The sequence below is a fragment of the Rhineura floridana genome, chromosome 4 (genome assembly GCF_030035675.1).
Source record: "Rhineura floridana isolate rRhiFlo1 chromosome 4, rRhiFlo1.hap2, whole genome shotgun sequence".
Lineage (NCBI taxonomy): Eukaryota > Metazoa > Chordata > Lepidosauria > Squamata > Rhineuridae > Rhineura > Rhineura floridana.
The window spans coordinates 211385135-211404631 of NC_084483.1; the positions used below are offsets into that span (position 1 = coordinate 211385135).

The 19497-nt window shown below is 54.0% G+C and overlaps 2 protein-coding genes across 6 annotated transcripts; one reads left to right on the top strand and one right to left on the bottom strand.

Moving 5' to 3' along the window:
* Window positions 1-122: 122 nt before the first annotated feature.
* ZNF513 (zinc finger protein 513) lies at window positions 123-3088 on the bottom strand. Of its 2 annotated transcripts, none has more exons than XM_061625990.1 (4): window positions 2953-3088; window positions 2476-2634; window positions 1521-2117; window positions 123-1215 (listed from the first exon to the last, which is right to left on the bottom strand). In XM_061625990.1, the coding sequence occupies exons 1-4, from the start codon at window positions 2990-2992 to the stop codon at window positions 560-562; spliced, it is 1452 nt and encodes a 483-aa protein (XP_061481974.1). In that variant the 5' UTR covers window positions 2993-3088; the 3' UTR covers window positions 123-559. The 2 variants fall into 2 exon arrangements, with proteins under 2 accessions (XP_061481974.1, XP_061481975.1); XM_061625991.1 differs by lacking the exon at window positions 2953-3088 and adding an exon at window positions 2822-2942.
* An 8272-nt stretch (window positions 3089-11360) lies between these two features.
* On the top strand, window positions 11361-17752 carry LOC133384072 (E3 ubiquitin-protein ligase RNF19B-like). 4 transcript variants are annotated; one of them, XM_061625976.1, is made up of 9 exons: window positions 11361-11488; window positions 11717-12258; window positions 13016-13239; window positions 13428-13578; window positions 14934-15096; window positions 15261-15375; window positions 15498-15635; window positions 16770-16953; window positions 17405-17752. In XM_061625976.1, exons 2-9 carry the CDS (start codon window positions 11822-11824, stop codon window positions 17565-17567), a joined length of 1575 nt encoding a protein of 524 aa, XP_061481960.1. In that variant the 5' UTR covers window positions 11361-11488; window positions 11717-11821; the 3' UTR covers window positions 17568-17752. The 4 variants fall into 4 exon arrangements, with proteins under 4 accessions (XP_061481960.1, XP_061481963.1, XP_061481961.1 ...); XM_061625979.1 differs by having other exon boundaries at window positions 17531-17752; XM_061625977.1 differs by having other exon boundaries at window positions 13431-13578.
* The last annotated feature ends 1745 nt before the right edge of the window (window positions 17753-19497 follow it).

Sequence of the window (19497 nt, forward strand, 5' to 3'; positions counted from 1 at the left end):
ATTAGCAGCACTGAGAACTCCCACCCCCGCCCCGGTTCTGTGTGAGGGAAAGGGAGGTCATCCCAGAGATTACACAGTAGCAGAGTCTTCTGGTTTTGCTGCTACCCCCAGCCAAAATAAAGCAAGATAAGAAAACAGTTTAATGCATGAATACACGATATAAATTACACAGACTCAAGCAGCAACCACAGTTAAAGGAAGGGGGGAGAAAGAGGCACAAACAGGACAGGAAAGCACTAAGAACTGCCCCTTTGTGGGCTTCTGCGTCCCACAGATACGGTCAAGTCTTTCCTCAGCAGCAGAGCGTGCCTACGCTCCCCCTGCACTTGGAAGCGTTTGGCAGGGCACAGCAGAGATGCACTTCGGTCAAGAAGCCCTTCCCCAAAGCGGGCTGCATCCCCTGCTGCCAGTACAAGCTCCCCCCCCCCAGGTACATCCAGTCACTCCTCCCACCCCACCCCTGGGGCTGCTTGCTAAGAAGGAGAGGCCTGCCCTTTCTACTCCAGTCCCAGCAGTCTGGGTGCAAAGGCTGTCCTTGTGGGGATGCTCCTGCTGCCCATCAAGGCAGGCTGCTGTCTGGGCTGGGGCCCCCCTCCTCTGGCAGTAGGCCTTGGCCATGCACCTTCTGATGCCGCTTGTAGTTGTCCCAGTGGCCGGTGGTGTAGGGGCAGATGCGGCACTGGAAGGGCTTTTCCCCTGTGTGCCGGAGCATGTGCCGCTTGAGGTTCATGCTCTGGTTGCAGGAGTACGGGCAGAGGCGGCAGCGGAAAGGCTTGTCCCCCGAGTGGATGCGGCCGTGGCGCTTGAGGTTGGCGAGATTGCCGCAGGCGTAAGGGCAGAGTGGGCACTTGTATGGTTTCTCGCCAGTGTGCACCCGCTGATGCCGCTTAAGGTTGTCCAGGTGAGCGGAGGCGTAGGGGCAGAGGGCGCAGGCAAAGGGCTTCTCCCCGCTGTGTGTCTTCATGTGGCGGGCGAGGTGGTTGGGGTAGGTCGTGACAAAGGGGCACAGCTGGCATGAGAAGCCTTTGGGGGAGGCTGGCTCAGCCCCTAGCACTGCCAGGCTGCAGCGCCCACAAACGGGCTCCCCCAGGCCTTCATCAGCCTCAAGTACCAGTCCGCACGCACGGCAAGTGAATGGGAAGAGCAGTTCCGGCAGAACAGTGGCAGAGTCGTCAGGCCTAAGGAACGGGGAGCCTGGTGGCAGCAGCGGCGGTTCTGTAGAGAAGAAACTGCAGTGAGCAGGGCCACATAAGCTACTTCCTGCACTCGTGCACACAGCACCAAGCTCTACCCACACGTGCTACGTCTGGAGGAAGTAGAAAGTAGAGAAAAATGAGGGCCTCTTTTCTCTCCTGAATCCAAGTTTGGATCCCACAGTGCTCTGCTCCATTGCCTCCCTACAGCTTAGGCTATACATTCATTCCGAGGAGGAGATGGCCGCAAGCTGTGTGTGTCTCTAATTGCCTCCCCCATCTAGCCAAGGCTGGCAACTGTCTTCTCCCATGCTCCTCCCCACATACCTGTCTCCTGCTCTGCAATGGGTGGTCCCTCCAGCTCTGCCTCCGACTCCCCCTGGGCCCCTGGGCTCTGATGCTGGAGGGGGCTGCCGTGGGCACAGCGGCAGGTGCAGGAGCTGCAGGGCAGCGGGCGCTCCTGGCCGTGGACCCGCTGGTGCCTCTTGAGGTTGCCAAGGCTGCTGCATGCAAAGGGGCACCGTGGGCAGCGATAAGGCTTCTCGCCGGTGTGGGTGCGCAGGTGGCGTGTCAGGTTGACCAGCTGGGCAGAGGCGTAGGGGCAATGGGGGCAGCGGTAAGGCTTCTCGCCGTTGTGGGTCTTCATGTGGCGTTTCAGATGGCTGGAGTAGTGTGAGGCAAAGGGGCAGAGCTGGCAGGAGAAGACCACACGCCCCTTGGTGGAGCCTTCCTCCTCCCCCTCCTCTGGGGGGCAGCAGACAGCAGAGCCAGGAGCAGGCAGGCCACAGTGCTGGCAAGCCTGGCCCGGCCCCTTGCTCTCGCCGCCATCATCCCGGGGCTGGCACAGAGGCGGGAATGCCTCCTCCTCCTCCTCCTCTTCGCTCAGCACGTAGGCTGACAGTCCAGGGGTCCCCCCGAGAGAGTCTGCAGCACACAAGGAGGGAGCGTCAGATGGGCATCCTCACCTTGGCCTCTCACTTCCTGCTGGTACAACAGGGTTACCACCTGGGGGGCTCAGCTCCAGACACCCAAAAAGCAGTCTGTCTCCCTCGGAAGCTCCACCGGGTCCTCCTGCCCGCTGGAAACCGCTCCCTCCCCCAACCCAGCACTACCCCTGCCGCCGCCCCCCCCCCGCAAAAATCAGTTCTGTCTTGAACCACCCACAGGAGTCATGGGCGGGGAAGATACTGATCTGAGTGGTTTCGCAGGCCGGACCCTCCTCCCGGTCTGACCCCCTGCAGCTTAGGCGAGAGAGGAGCCAGCCCCTCCCCCGCAGACCCACCTTCCGAGTCCTTCTCGAAGGCGAGGATTGGGACGCTGCTCTCTTCCTCCTCCTCCTCCTCTTCCTCCTCCTCCTCCAGCTCGTGCGCCAGGAGGAAGCCGCCCGGCGGCGCCAAGCCCTCCTCGCCCGGCGGCTCGGCCGGAGCAACAGCAGCGTCCACTGCAACAGAGGAAAGGGAATGGAGTAGAAGGGGAGGGGAAGGGGGCGACCTCGTCAGAAGCAGGGCCTTCTCCCGGAGAGCCCCGAGGGCGACCCCCCGCCCCTTTCCCTGCCCCAAAGCAGAAAGGCGCCCTCCCCCCTTCCATTTGAAACGTTCTAGTCCTCATTGCGGTAAAGGCCAAATTACGGGAAGCTTGCGGGGGCCCTGCCGCCCCCTCCCCCGGGCCGAGCGAGACCGGCGTGACTCGGGACCGCCCGAACGAAAGCAAGACCCGCGCGGTCAGGCCCGCCAGACCCGGAGGCCGGCCCGGCGCTGACCTTTGACGGGCTGCGGGTGGCGCTGCTTCCGGCGGGGCATCTTGCCCGGCGGCGGCAGCGGGGGGGGGAGGGGCGGCGGGCGGCTCCAGCCCTGGGCGCCTCCCCCGCACCGGGTCGCTCAGCGCTGCTCGGCCTGGGCCGCCACCGCCTCTTGCGACGCGACGCCCGGCAGCAGCCGCCGCCGCCACCGCTCCTCCCGCCACCGCTCCTCCTCCTCCCCCGCCCGGCACTGGCTCCCGCCCATCTGCGGAGCGGGCGGCCTGAGAAGCGAGCACTTCCGGTTCCGATCCCGCCCGCGCTGCATGACGGGAGCAGCAGCCCCTCCCCGCGAGCACAAAGAGAGCCCGTAGAGTTAGTACCGCTGTAGAGGCATCGTTAGTCGTCAGCTTCCGGCTTCACTTTGGACTCGTCCGGCCTCTGTGCCCTCAAGATACCGCCCCGGGGGGAGGATCAGGGCTCGACCTGGCCGGGAACCTCCTCAGGCAGGGCCCCCTCCCCCCAACCTGCTTGTTCGGTCGCCTCTCTGCTTCTTACGTCACAGGCAATGGGGGCGGGGGAGAGGAAGGGGGGCTCGTCGGGGGGGCAGGGTGTGCGTGTTTGTACACAGCCTTTGTGTCCCCCTCCTCGGCCAAAGAGGCTGCCAGAGCAACTTCCGTCCCGTCAATTCAAACAAGGCCGTCCCCGCAGGAGGAGCAGGACCTGCTAGATGCGCTTTAGGAAAGACCCCCAAAGACCCAGCAGCCAGCACTGGCTCCTGCCCATAAAAAGCAAGGGGCGAACCCCTGGAGCGTTGTAGCCGCTGGGGGAGCGGGCGGAGGGGGGGGGTCCCCAGCTGCCTTCTGCTGTTTCCTCAGGCAGCTGGATTGTCCTCCTCGTCAGCCAGCCCCGACCTGCCTATATTCTTCACTACCGTGATCAGTTCTCTTTTTCGTCCAAGTTGGCCAGCGTCTTTCTCCTCTCTGCCCGTTTGTCTGTTTCTGTATGTATATATTTATTTAAAGTATTAACAAGCCACACTTTCATAAACGTACATCAGAGCGGCTTATAACAAACGAAAGCAGTGATTTATTAAAAACCAATAAAAATAATCAAAAAACGATAGAAGAATCAACAAAAATCTCCTTGGTTGGAAGAAACCAAATTCATGTTAAAAGGCCTGTTATCCTCACAGCAACCCTGTTAGGTTAGGCTGAGGAGGAGAGACTGATCCATGGTCCTTCAGTGAGTTTCATTTTTTTTAAATAGATTTTTATGGAAATTTATTACAGGGGGGGAAGGAAGGAAATAGAAAAAAATAACTCAGTTTCTTTTTTTAATTGATTTTTATGGAAATTTATTAAAGGGGGGAAAGGAAGGAAATCGCAAAAAAAACTCTCAGCTAATATCAACAGTACATCCATCTTAGTTTACACATACAGAGCAATATAAGCCATCCAAATGTTCAAATAGGTATCTAGGTGAAGTTAGCCTTTATAAAAAGCAGATTCAAATATAGCAAGGGTGTGAAGGTCTTCAGACCATTGCATAATAATTGGCAGTGAGAATTTATCCTTCCAGGCTCAAAATTTAAGTCTCTTAGTGACCATAAGGACTCACAAAATCAATTTGTGTTGCCCTGTCATTAATCCCCATACCACAAGAATATAACTTTAAAGTTCATTAACATCTGCAACTACCAAGGATCTTGCCAACAACATAATTAATACACACAACAACAGTGAGTTTCATGGCCGAGAAGCGACTTTAATTGAGTCCCCCATTCCCTAGATCTAGTTGGACCCTCTTAGGAGGGTTTTTTAAAGCATGCAATTGGACACAAATTGTGCAGTTGGAAAAAATTATGCAGTTGGAAAAGTGATAATGCACAGCTGGAAAAATGGGGAGGAAACTAGACGCATTAGGTGTATGTATTAAGCACTTAGAACAAGGACAATACATGTGCAAATTGTATGAGGGGAGAATGCACTCAGTTTCCATATGTAAAACAAACTGCCCAAATCAGACCAATCATAGGCCTGGACAAAGTCTCAGCTAGATGGTCTCGAAACCCTCTCGTGATTCTGCAGGCAATACAAAATTCTCTGGCAGAGGGAACTCAGCAGGCCATCCTGCTGATTGCAGCTGAGCTCACTGAACACAACTGCCAGTCTGACTCTCGCTCTGCTTGGACTCCACTGAGTTGCGTTGGCTGCAAGAGCAATTTGGGCAGAGTTGATTGCTGTTTCGTTGTGGAATTCTTTTAAAAAGTCGTGAGGTCACAAGTATCAGTATATTTCTCTGATTCAAAGGTATTTTAAAGGCAATTGGCATATCAGCGTAATTTCAGTAGATCTACACAGTCATTAACCCAAATAGAGACAATAATCAAGAATCAGAAGAAGGCTAGGACTGGGGAGGGCAGCTATGAGAGAACTAGAAAAGGTCCTCAAATGCAAAGATGTATCACTGAACACTAAAATCAGGATCATTCAGACCATGGTATTCCTGATTTCTATGTATGGATGTGAAAGTTGGACAGTGAAAAAAGCCGATAAGAGAAAAATCATTTGAAATGTGGTGTCGGAGGAGAGCTTTGCACGTACCATGGACTGCGAAAAAGACAAATAATTGGGTGTCAGAACAAATTAAACCAGAACTATCACTAGAAGCTAAAATAATGAATCTGAGGTTATCATACTTTGGACACATCATGAGAAGACATGATTCACTAGAAAAGACAATAATGCTGGGAAAAACCGAAGGGAGTAGAAAAAGAGGAAGGCCAAACAAGAGACAGATTGATTCCATAAAGGAAGCCACAGACCTGTACTTACAAGATCTGAATAGGGTGGTTCTTGAGAGATGCTATTGGAGGTCGCTGATTCATAGAGTTACCATAAGTCGTAGTCGACTTGAAGGGACATAACAAGAACAAGTCTGAGATTTGCATAGATCTGGCAATATCGGAATAGGTTCAGGGTGCAGACTTGTATCTCGCTGTCCTTGCGCTTGTCTGGAGGCCTTGTGTGCTGCCTTGCCCTCCCTAGTCCAGCCTGTTGGGCCTAGCTGCGGTCAGTCGGGCAGCGTCTCTGAGCTTGTGCTGCTGCTGCAGCTGCTATAAACTGAGAAAGAAGAAGGGTTTGAGAAGGAAGGAGGAGAAACCTGCAGGCCGTGAAGAAAGAGCTGGGGCCTGTCCTGTGGTATCTTTCTGAGCAGAGAGACCTAACTGTGAATCACTGCTGTACGAACATAGCAGAACCAGGACAGAGTTCTGCTGAAGGGCCGAGGAAGAAGACGATCTTCAAGGTCAGAGGAGCATCGTAACTGCAGTTGCTGGAGGCAGCTTTTGGAGTCCCTTGCTGGCTAGGACAAGCACAAGCCAAGGTCCGAGTCTGACAACATACAGGAATATTTTTAGTCAAGAATGGAGCGGGGTATGTGCTTCCTTGTGTCAGGAGTTGTCCTGTTTGTTCTTCTGTGAACTCACCACAGTTAGTACGGGGAGTCAGCACTGCAGGCCCCATTGAATGTAGGGTAAAAAGGAGGAGTTTTGAGCCACCAGCTGAATGGTGCTATCAGGCAGTCTTGGTGAGACCAGGAGGAGCGCAGTGTTTGAGAGGTACCCATTCTGGCAGCAGGACAAGTTTGATGAGGCAGCAGGAATAGATAGATAACTTTCAGGGCAATCTAATGGCCCTTGCACTGGTGTAAGCGTCACTGAGTTGGGATCTACATCCGTGCAAGAGCCACTGGATTGTCCTGTTAGTGAAGTAAGGCAGATTCTTGAACAAATTGTTGCTGTATGGTAGCGAAGAACTACTGACTCCTATGGAGAAACTGCCACCGACAGAAGGAGTAAGCAAGGAGCAAAGCACGCTGTGTTCGGTTTTGGTGTGTGTCCCATGGGGGGATTTGTGCACATGCAAAATCTGCTTCCCTGTCTCTTAGTCACTTCACCAAGTGACAGTCTTTTAATGGCGCTGGCAAAGCATTTTTAAATAAAAAAGAACATTTCAAATTAAAAATAAAACCGGAGCAATCCCATTTCCCGCACAGAATAGCCCCAGAGTTGGAAGGCTCCTTCTTGGGGCAGTGGTGACCATCCCACCAGGCCGGTGCCCAGTCGCAGCTGCGTGTGACACCACTTCCCACCCCCACGCCGCACCACAGAAGTGGAGGAGGAGTCCACCACAGAAGGAACAGGAAACAAACAGCAGTCTAAGTCAGGGCATCCCATTGGCAGATCCGCACCCCCTCCATGATGCACACCTTAACGTGGTGAGGGGGTCTGAGAGTGTTGAAGAAGCTGAGAGCAATGCCGTCAGGAGTCTAGACCAAGAGGCTAGACTCCTAGGAGGGGCACCCAAGGCGGAATGGTCAAAGCTGAAACACCAGACTAAGATGCATCCAAACTCAGAGGAAGGCAATGGTAAACCACCTCTGAATACCTCTTACCACGAAAACCCTATGAACAGAGTATCCAAAATGCAGCACGACAGATGCTATTGGATGTCGGTGATTCATAGGGTCGACATAAGTCGTAATCAACTTAAAGGCATAAACAACAAAAGAGTGACCACTCTACCATCTTTATGGACTCTTCGATCCACGCATGGTGCGGAATCCGGAAGCGAGGGGGTGTGGCCGGAACAGGGTGCAATGACGCCACTGCGGAACATACCTCCGGGACTGGGAGCAGAGACAAAAAGGAGGCGGAGCTCCCGCTGCCCCTTTAAGAGTCGAGGGGGAGGGGCTCGCCAGTATCCTCGCATGGGCCCGTCCTGCCGCAGACAGACGGGCAGAGACACGCCCACTCGTCCGGGCCCCTTTTGCCTCTGTAAGCGGAGAGCACAGAGATAAGATGGTAGAGCGGCCCATCACTGTCTGTTTGGGGAACTTGCGGGTGTACATGATGACTGTCTCTCAGGCACAAGTGAGAGCATTCTTGGAGGAATCAAAGATTTTAGCGGAGCTTTGGGTGCCTCCACCCAGAAACAAATTGCAGCTGCAGCGACATCGCTACTGTCTGACTCACGTTTTCCGGGCAATTCCGTGGCCCAGAAATTGGCCGCCCTTCTCCGGCGTAGCATCAACGGGAGAAAAAAATTAAACTCGCAGTGCGATCCTGTACATGTTTACTCCGAAGCGAGCCCCACTGAGTTTTGTAGGGCTTACTCCCTACTAAGGGCATATAAAAGTGTGTCCTTTAGTTGCACAAAAGCGGAGTAGAGAACAAAAACAACCGGACAGCCCTTCCCTCGGCCCGGCTTCCTTGGCGGCAGCAGCGCCGCCCGCTCCCATCAAGCACAGAGCCGCACTTGCGTCGAGAAAGCTCCCACAACAGCCCGGCACAGAAGGAGCCAACCCGTGGAGAGTGGCACAGAAGCACTCGTGTGACACGGCAGGCGCAGGCACAGGGGGACCAGGCACCCCGCAGCAGGGCGCCTCCAGACTGATGCCCCCGATCGCCCCCTCCCCGTAAACAGAGGGGAAAGCCCTACCCTTTTGACTGCGCTACACAAAGAGAAGGAGGAGCAGATGGGCCGTCTTAAGAGAACACTGAGCACCTGGGAGGAAGTGCCACCAAGGGGCACAAAGGGTCTGTGGCAAGCAACGAGGAAAGAAGACCCCTTGGGAGCCTCGCCCAGGCAGCTTCTGCCAAAATACACCAGCCAGGCAACCCCATAGCTTGGGAGTCGGTACCATCCCAGTTGGGGTGCCTGGTTACATAAGAACATAAGAAGAGCCTGCTGGATCAGGCCAGTGGCCCATCTAGTCCAGCATCCTGTTCTCACAGTGGCCAACCAGGTGCCTGGGGGAAGCCCGCAAGCAGGACCCGAGTGCAAGAACACTCTCCCCTCCTGAGGCTTCCGGAACATGGACTCCACTTCTTAGGCCAGACACCACCTGGGCTCAGTCCAAGGTACTGATGGGGCAACACTGACTGCTGCCCATCGACCCTCTCCCAGAAAACCCCATCCCAGCCGCCATGGATGTGAGGCCCTGTACACCACCATCCCACACAAGCCTCGTGGAAAATCATCCTGGAGGAGGCTACCACACCTCTGGCCACCAAACTCTGCCACCTCATGCTAACCCACACTTCCTTCAGCTTTGGCAGGTCCCTGGTACAGCCATGGGCACTGGCCTGCTGTCTCAGCATCTTTCTCACAAAGCCTCTCCTCTCCTCTTCCTGAGGTACACGGACAACGCCTTTATCATCTGGACACAGACAGGAGGCACTTGTGCCATTTCACCAAGACTTCAGTAACTTCATCCCACCATCAACCTGAGCCTAGACTGGTCCACACAAGAGATTCCCTTTCTGAACATTGCTGTACAACTACAGAATGGAAATGTGGGCACCATATAATACAAGAAACCCATTGACTGCAACACATGCTTGCATGCTTCCAGCTTCCACCCAAAATGCATCACAAAATCCATTGCCTACTACAGCCCAGCCCCACAATACAACTAACTGCATCTGGGCTCCTTTGGGACAAAGGTTGGGAAATAAATTGAATTAATCATTTAAGATTAATAATCTGTTCAGACTCATCAAAGAGAAATTCTTAACTAAAAATTTACACCAGGAATTTCTCAGGCTATAATACACACCCAGCAAACAAATAAACAAGGCCATATTGATAGCCAGGAACTGTCTGCTGCATGGCAGACCTAGGAGAGAAAATAACTGACCAGCACTTGTCACTTACAGGTCCCAGTTACAACCACTCAAGCATCTCATCAGTGATCCTCAGACCATTCCGGACAATGGCATTTGCTGCTCACAGGCCTTGGGTGGCAACCCTGCACTTGCTTACAAACAGCCCACCAACATAAAACTCAGCAGCAACAACTCTGAGTGCCAAAGAATCATAGAGTTGTAGAGTTGGAAGGGCCCTATAAGGCCATCAAATCCAACCCCTCTGTTCAATACAAGAGCCTCGAACCTGGCCTGGCAGCACCTTGGTGTCCTCTGTCTGCCCCATGGCACCCTCTACCCGTCTCAGTATAGAATGCACACATGTCCCACCTGAAATAAGACCTAGTTTTAATCCTATTTTTGTTGGGTGAGAGACACTAGCTTAAATTCTGATTTCTCTGTTGCATTCTTCTGCTCTTATTTCCATCCTGGCGTGGGGATGGGGGGAATCAAATAGTGTCAACAGGAATGTAGAAGCTCCATCTCCACACAGTCATTCTGATTCTACATTTCTTATCTCTATGGAGAGACAGACTTTCATAGGCTAGTGACTGAAGTGGCACTAAGGCTCACGCCTTCAGAGACTCAGGGTTGGCAACTTTCCCTCCATTACCTGTTTCTCTGTCTCTTGTAGCCAGTATGACAGGCAGAAATAGAACTGGTGAAGAGTTTCCTGGCATGCAGATGAAGTACTGAGAGCAGCTACACTCACTAAATTCTGAAGCACATACGGAGGATTGCCAAGAGTGTGTAACATCTAGCCCAACACCCGGCTTCAAACAGGTGCCATCCAGATGAACCCTTGAGAAGCCCGTAAGCAGAGCATGACGACATCAGCCCCTTGTGAATGGGCTTCTGTGGTTAGGTCCCCACCCTGCCTCTGAGCAGGAAGGCTCCATTTGCCATTCCAGATGCAAGCTGAGAGTGAATGAATGAATGAATCTTTATTTTTACCCCACCCTTTTTCCAAAACTGGAACTCAGGGCGGCTTACAAATAAAAACTACACAGAGGTAAAAAAAACATACAAAAATATACAATTAAAATAGAATTAAACTATTTGCGACATTAAAACCATGAAACATATACTTAAGATACTAAGAAAATTTAAAACATTAAGAATAGGACCATAGAACAATACAACAGACCTTATGAGGCCCTATCTTAAACATCTGCATGAAGGGAAGCATAAGTGTCCAGGTCCCCTCGATTCTGTACAGGTGAAACTGCACCTGGAGTCCCCCTGAGTCCAGTTCTGGGTGACACATGGTAGGACAAAGAGGGCTGTGTCCAGAGGAAGGTGGCCTGGATCGGGAGGGGTCTGGGAAACCAAGTTCTGGGAGGGGGAGGAAGAGACTTGCTGCTCTGGGCTGCTCCAGAGCAGGGCTACAACTAATGAGTGGGAACCTCAGTGAAGTAGATTTTAGCTAACCGCCGGTAGTGGGCAGCGGCACAGAATTTCCCGGGAAGTGGGGGGGAGGGGTGTTGTGGGCTCACCTTGGCTGACACTATTTAGATAGAGAGAGGATGATGAGTCATTTGCCAGGATGTTAGAGTCGCATTCTGCAGGCCAGAAGGATCCTGCGCTGAACCGGGGGCTGGACTAGGCGACCCTTTGGAAACTCATCTCCCCCTCTCCAGTTCATGTTTTGATGAGCCAGGAAGCCTCCTCATCTCCCTGGGAACAGCATCGGAGGAGGAGGCCTGCAGGTGGACCAAGGCAGGGGCCAGAGGGGCGGCGTGGTTGGGGGGCACCTTCCCAGGATGCTGTGCGGTTGGGCCGGAATGCGGAGCGGGGCTCAGCGGGAGGCAGACCAGACCAGACCGAGGCCGGCGCCGCCAGAGAGAGGTAGGTAAGGCAGCGGCGGCCCAGGCCGACGGGGAGGATCTGCCCGAGGGTCGTTCTCCTTCCAGCCCGCCCCAAATTTAGCTCTACCGGGGGGGGGGCTCTGCGCCCCAGGACCTCTTGCCGCCGTCCTGAGCGACCCTTGCCAGCCGTCGCGAGCCACGCGGCTCTGCGCTGCGAGGCATTTCGGCCTTGCGCTCGCTGCCCGCCTCCTGCCTTCTTCCTTTGCAGGTCACTCCGAGGCGGCTGTGGCGGCGGGTCGGCCCAGCTGAGGGCGCCCTTCCGCCGGCCGACCAGATGGCCTGAGCGCTTGGGCCGGCGGCGGGCGGCGGCAGCATGAAGCAGCCCAAGGCGGGCCTTCCCTCCCTCGGCGTCTTCGGACCGGCGGAGGCTCAAGCGACGCCGGAGCTGCAGGATGACCTGGAGGAGCAGGAGGGGACGCCCCCCGCCGCCCTGGTGCCGCCGCCGCCGTCGCCGCTCTTGCTGGAGTGCCCGCTGTGCCTACTGGCCCAGCCCGCCGCGGCCTTCCCCCGGCTCTCCGCCTGCGCCCACCTGGCCTGCCTGGCCTGCCTGCAGCAGTACCTGCGCATCGAGATCAGCGAGAGCCGCGTCCAGCTGGCCTGTCCCCACTGCCCGGCCCCCCTCCAGACCGCCGAGATCCACCGGCTGCTGCTGCCCGAGCCCGCCCTGCGGGACAAGTACGAGGAGTACCTCCTGAGGCGCCACCTGGCGGCGGACCCCAGCACACGCTGGTGCCCGGCCCCCGACTGCAGGTGGCCTACGAGGGAGGGAGGGAGGCAATGGCAGCCCCTTTCAGGCCAGCGCGCTCGCAGTCGTTTGCGGGAAAGGCCTCCGCCCGGGGCAGCTACTGGGCATGCCTCAGGCCCCAAAGGCATGATCCCAGGTATGGCCAGGGTGCCCTTTTCTACCCGGACGCGGGACAGCTGCTTCTGCCAGTTCACTCAAGATGACTCTCTGGGTCCCTCTGGGGAGGTTCTCCCACCCGCACCCTTTCAGTCACTCCGAACCACCATGCCTCATGGATGCCCAAAGGTCCAGGAATCTGCCAGGGAGGAGGCCCTGCAGAGTTCAAGGGCCAGGGCTGCGGGTCCAGCCTGCGTGGCAGAAGCACCCAAGCTGAGCCCCAGTTGCTCCCCTGATGCCTGGGGAAGAGTCACAGGGCTGGCCCAGAGCATCCGCCTCTGACTTGCTCATGTCTCTGTGTGACAACCTTTCATGTACTTGAAGAGTGTGATCATATCTCACCTCAGTCTTTTCTTCTCCAGGCTCAACATGCCCAGTTCTTTCAGTCTCTCCTCACAGGGCTTTGTTTCCAGTCTCTGATCATCCTCGTTGCCCTCCTCTGAACCTGTTCCAGTTTGCCTGCATCCTTCTTAAAGTGTGGTGTCCAGAACTGGACGCAGCACTCAAGATGAGGCCTAACCAGTGCTGAATAGAGCGGAGCTAATACTTCATGCAATTTGGACTCATCTGATGGAGGCATGACAACCTCTTATTCTTTGTTTCCAGCTACGCAGTCATTGCCTGTGGCTGCACTGAATGTCCCCGGCTTGTCTGTGGCCGCCAGGACTGCCGGATGGAATTCTGCTACCGCTGCCGGCAGCCCTGGCACCCAAACTCCTCCTGCGAGCAGGCCTGGCATGAATGGAGCCAGCAGGCTCCTCTTGGAGTCATGGGGCTCTCCATGCAGCTGATGGGGAAGGAGGAGATGACAGCCACTGCTGCCACCCAGGGTGAGTCAAATGCCCAGGGGGAGGCGGCTACTGCCCCCAGCTGCCAACAGTGGGAAGAACGCATTGCTCTGGTGGGCCCACACCTGTGGGCATAGGAGGCAGGCCACTGGCACCTCGCTTCCCAAGCCTGGCTCAACCCCCTGCCTGTCCAGGCCCTGATCGCCTTCCTCTCTTTCTCAATCTTCTAGCAGACACGGACACCATCAAGGCGTGCCCCCGCTGTGGTGCTTTCATCATGAAGATCAATGATGGGAGCTGCAACCGCATGAATTGCACTGTCTGCGGCTGCCTCTTCTGCTGGCTCTGCCTGCGTGAGATCACAGATATGCACTTCCTCAGGTGTTGCATGTGGTGGAGATGGGGGGGCAGGAAAGATGGCAAGGAACCAGCCCATGGCAACTCTAACCCCCCTGCTCTGCCTGCGCAGGCTCCTTGTGGGTTGTAGTTGCCAACCAAAGCCTTGGCAGACCAGCCTTTGCCCGAGGGAATAATAATAAAATAATAAAATTTTATTTATCAGACGCCCATCTGTCCGACTTAACGGACACTCTGGGCGACGTACAATATAAAATACAATCTCAACATATACATAACCATCACAGTATTAATATCATAACATATCATCTGACAAACTATTCTACACTAACACAGAAGCCACCTTAGGCTGCAGTCTTAGCCCCTTCCTGGGAGTAAGATCCACTGAACTCATAGAGGCATACTTCTGAGTAGACATATATAGGATAGCATTGAGCTGTTGGGGCACCACTTTATACACACAAGCATATCTGTCTCTGTGTATATAATAAATTATTACACATCACTTTTCTACTGAAAGCACTCGGAATAGAACACAACATAAACATAACACCATAGAATAGATCTCTATATACATGAAAATGTAAGGCCCTAACCAGTCAGGCTGCAGTTTGTTTGGCCACAGACAGATGGCACTGCAAACTGCAGCCAGACCAAGCCATGCTTAAGGCCAGGGAGGAGGGAAGGGAGGAAGGAAGGTGGCCTAAGGGGTGGCACCATCCTCAATGCCCAGACAGGCAGCAATCTGCCTAGGTGTGGTGGCTTAGGTCCGCTATATGGTGGCACTTTTTTTCAGGGGTGGTGCTGGGGGCCTGCAGCTGCACACGGACATGTGAGGTGAGTGGGTGCATGCTGGCCTGAAGGCATTGGGTATTGTGAAGGGGGCTGGCAGGGTGGAGTAGGGATGCTTGGAGGAAGTGCACATGCCTGTGAGGGTGCCGTGGGGTGTGTGGGCGCGGGGAAGCAATTTCTAAAAGCAGTAGTAAAATTACACAGCCAACATTTAACAACAAGACAGACACACGCACCCCGTCACCACCAAAGATGTTGTACATGAAAATTTGTAAACCCTTCAAAATAATTATAGTGAAAGATACACAAAGGAATCGCGGTGTCAATTGGGAGGGCATTCCAAGGTCATGGTCCAGGAACATGGAAGTCCCCCCTGCCTCCCCCCCCATGTCTCATACTCCCCAAACATCTCTGGTGGCACCAAGCGTTATGGTCTCCAAAGCTGATCTTAATTCCCAGGCAGCCTCATCTGGGAGCAAGAGAGTGGGGAGCTCCCACAAAATGCGAGCAATATGCTCTGAAGAGTCTGGCTGCTGCCTTGTTGCTCTGCGACCCTCCCCCTGACCCCTCCCCCATCTCCTCCTCAGCCCCTCTGGCTGCACCTTTTGGGGGAAGAAACCCTGGTCCCGGACCCGGAAGCTCCTGTGGCAGCTGGGCATGGTGCTGGGCGCCCCAATGGTGATCTCGCTGGCTGCTGGGATAGCAGTGCCAGTCATCATGCTGGGGATCCCCATCTACATGGGGAAGAAGGTAAGGGGGCTGTTCCTTCAAGGCCCCACCCTTTCACAGCCCTGTTGGAGGGCCAAAGCTCTGTCCCTGGTTGCACTTCCATGCGGTGGAGGGACGATGGTGAAGCCCTGCAGAGGGGCTATCTCCCCGGAGGGACCCTTGAGCAGTCCTCCACACTCCTCCAGGTTTTGAGCCATGGGCGCAAGAGCAAACTGTCCGGCTGCCAGCAGTGCCTGTCTGTCGCCAGCAGCGTTCTCCTGGCCGTCTTCGTCTCACCGGTCATCACAGCCATAACTGTTGGTAAGAGCCACAAGAGAGGGGGCCTGGGGTGGGAGAGGGGTCTACCTGCAGCAGCCCTTGTGGGATGGATCTTCCTGCCCCTTGTGCAGAGAAGTTTCTTACAACAGGGTCTCTGCCTACAGGGGTGGGGGTACCTCTGATGCTCACGTATGTGTATGGTGTCGTGGTGCTCTCCCTGTGCCGGAATCGCTGGGGGTGTGGAGGTGCCAGAAGGAAGGCTGGGGAGCTCAGCACAGTGGAACTGGAGAACCTCGCCAAATGTACGTGAGTCATTGCAGATAGCTGCTGAAGCAGGGAAGGGATGCCCAGCCTAGGAAGTGCACCAGCTGCCAGCGTATAAGGACGCCTTCACCCCTTTAGCCACCTTCCATGAAATAAGGGCTCCTAACTTTGTGAGCTGATGGCTTGGTGGGAGGTGCCAATCATGGCGGGGGGAAAGAAGCTTCATTTGGTGGGTTGCCTCTGCCGAACCTCTCTGGCCTCTCCTTGCCAAGATTTTGCCTGTAGGCTTCAACAGAACTATGCAGATTCTCAGTGTGGAGCCACTACAAGTGTACTGATTATTCCTAATGGAAACTCCCACTCATCCCTGGGCAAAACAATTATCCTTTGGAGAAGCTGATCTTCATCAGCTCGATAAGATGAATTACTTTTCCAAGGTGATCTGACAGCTTCCTATATGGAGTGCAGATGGGTCTGGAACCAGGAAAATTAAGTAAACCATGATTGGGGTGGGGTGGGTGGTGTCAACATGGCTGCGGCTTACATGAGAGAGGCTCTCTGCTTGCTTGGGTGATTTCAGCGGAATTCCCAAACATTTACAAAGTAATTATGAAATCCAGGTTTTTTCCCCGATGCTTCTGAGAGGGGAAGTTCTGTTTTTGCCTGGAAAGGCAAAGAGAGAGCCTCCATTATAGTAACTTGAGCTTTAAGTAGGCGAAGGGGCTGCGGCCTGGCAGCAGAGTAGCTGCTTTGCAGGGGGAGGGGGGGGAGATCCCTTTTGCTGCTAATTGTGCTTTTATTGTAGAACAAGTAATTTAGCCAGCCAGAGAACTTTCTATGTATCTTAGCAATACCTTTGGTGCTTTTTCTCATGCTAAACAAATGAGCTGGGGAGTGGGGATGTTGGTGTTGGGGAGGGCCCAGCGCATATAACGTGTTGCGTCTGCCTCATGTTTAGGTGAGTTCACAAATCCTCAGCTCTTAATAGGGAAGCTTAGGGCCTTCACATGTCACTGGACTACCAGCTACCATCCCCTCTGACCTTTGGCCAGGCTGAGGCTGAAGGGAGCTGGAGTCCAGCATCCTTTGGAGGGCTGCAGGCTCCCCCTCCCTGCTCGAAGTGTTCACTCTGACCAGCGAGCCTCGTTCTCTTCCCTCCTTGCCTGTTCCAGTGAATGAGCTGCTGGCTGTGTTGCCCACTCCACTGGCGGCCGAGGTGGGGAGCTCTGACACCCTTGCCGTGCCCAGCCAGAGCAGCAGACCCTGTGAGGAGCCCTGGCAGGAGGACAGGGACAGCCCGCCTGGCAGCGCTGGGGCAGGGAGCCCGCTGAGCGAAGCCCGGGCAATCTCCTGCAGGTCAGTCGAGTGGAGGGGGTGGCTCCAGGCAAGGCTGCCTTTACCCAAATAGCATTTGTCTGCCTCTCCGGTCAGGGGCAGCCGCTTCTGCGCTGCTCAGTTGCTCTGCAGGATTGCTGCTGTGCTTGGGTTCTGCTTCCCAGAAGAGGCATTTGGTTGGCCACTGCAAGGACAGTGTGCTGGATTACGATGAGCCCCCTTTTGCCCAATCCTCCTCCTCCTCCTGCTGCTCCAGGGCTTTTCCCATGTTCGTAGTCTGTGACCAGGACAGAGGAGGAGGTTCTACAGCAGCACCTGCTAGACGGGCTGTTGCTTGCAAGCCAGGGTCAGAGTGGGAATGGGTTTTGTTCCCCCTGGTCACTCAGGACCCCCCCCCAATCTCTCTTGGCCTGGCCCAGTTTATATTGGGGATCCAGCTTGCCTTTCCAAGTCTGTTCTCTGCCCTGCACAGAGATGGGCTGCACGTGGTGGAAGTGGAGGTGGAGATCGAAAGTGGGCCGCCGGTCACCTGCATGCCCAGCCTCTCCAGCGCTCCATCAGGCCACAGCTTCTCCGCCGATTCTCTCCCCTACACCAGTGATGGCTGCAGTTTGGCAGGAGTGGTGACCGAATAAAGCTGCTTCCCTCGGTAGATTGGAGGATCAATTTAAGATTGCTGCCTGTTGCAAAGCCCGGCTTGTCTGCACCATACGCCCGACTTCCCCACTGCTGATCGTATCTTTAACCCTCCTAACTTCTTTGACTTCAGGCTCAGAGCTTGGGTGCTTTGAGGCAATAAATTTGCAGCTAACAGAGAAAACTGACTTCTCCTTCCTCTGCAATTTGTGAGGTCCAGTGCAGTGCGTTACCTTTTTAGGGTGTGGAGAAAACCTGCTCAGAGAAGGACTGTCAGCCTTCCAGGTCTCCTGTTAAAGGATGTGGCAGAGCAACGCTGCAGAGAACATAACATAAGAACATAAGAAGAGCCTGCTGGATCAGGCCAGTGGCCCATCTAGTCCAGCATCCTGTTCTCACAGTGGCCAACCAGGTGCCTGGGGGAAGCCCGCAAGCAGGACCCGAGTGCAAGAACACTCTCCCCTCCTGAGGCTTCCGGCAACTGGTTTTCAGAAGCATGCTGCCTCTGACTAGGGTGGCAGAGCACAGCCATCATGACTAGTAGCCATTGATAGCCCTGTCCTCCATGAATTTGTCTAATCTTCTTTTAAAGCCATCCAAGCTGGTGGCCATTACTGCATCTTGTGGGAGCAAATTCCATAGTTTAACTATGCGCTGAGTAAAGAAGTACTTCCTTTTGTCTGTCCTGAATCTTCCAACATTCAGCTTCTTTGAATGTCCACGGGTTCTAGTATTATGAGAGAGGGAGAAGAACTTTTCTCTATCCACTTTCTCAATGCCATGCATAATTTTATACACTTCTATCATGTCTCCTCTGACCCGCCTTTTCTCTAAACTAAAAAGCCCCAAATGCTGCAACCTTTCCTCGTAAGGGAGTCGCTCCATCCCTTGATCATTCTGGTTGCCCTCTTCTGAACCTTTTCCAACTCTATATCCTTTCTGAGATGAGGCGACCAGAACTGTACACAGTATTCCAAATGCGGCCGCACCATAGATTTATACAACGGCATTATGATATCGGCTGTTTTATTTTCAATACCTTTCCTAATTATCCCTAGAATGGAATTTGCCTTTTTCACAGCTGCCGCACACTGGGTCGACATTTTCATCGTGCTGTCCACTACAACCCCGAGGTCTCTCTCCTGGTCGGTCACCGCCAGTTCAGACCCCATGAGCGTATATGTGAAATTAAGATGTTTTGCTCCAATATGCATAGTTTTACACTTGTTTATATTGAATTGCATTTGCCATTTTCCCGCCCATTCACTCAGTTTGGAGAGATCTTTTTGGAGCTCTTCGCAATCCCTTTTTGTTTTAACAACCCCGAACAATTTAGTGTCGTCAGCAAACTTGGCCACTTCACTGCTCACTCCTAATTCTAGGTCATTAATGAACAAGTTGAAAAGTACAGGTCCCAATACCGATCCTTGAGGGACTCCACTTTCTACAGCCCTCCATTGGGAGAACTGTCCGTTTATTCCTACTCTCTGCTTTCTGCTTCTTAACCAATTCCTTATCCACAAGAGGACCTCTCCTCTTATTCCATGACTGCTAAGCTTCCTCAGAAGTCTTTGGTGAGGTACCTTGTCAAACGCTTTTTGAAAGTCTAAGTACACTATGTCCACTGGATCACCTCTATCTATATGCTTGTTGACACTCTCAAAGAATTCTAATAGGTTACTGAGACAGGACTTTCCCTTGCAGAAGCCATGCTGGCTCTGCTTCAGCAAGGCTTGTTCTTCTATGTACTTAGTTAATCTAGCTTTAATAATACTTTCTACCAGTTTTCCAGGGACAGAAGTTAAGCTAACTGGCCTGTAATTTCCGGGATCCCCTCTGGATCCCTTTTTGAAGATTGGCGTTACATTTGCCACTTTCCAGTCCTCAGGCACGGAGGAGGACCCGAGGGACAAGTTACATATTTTAGTT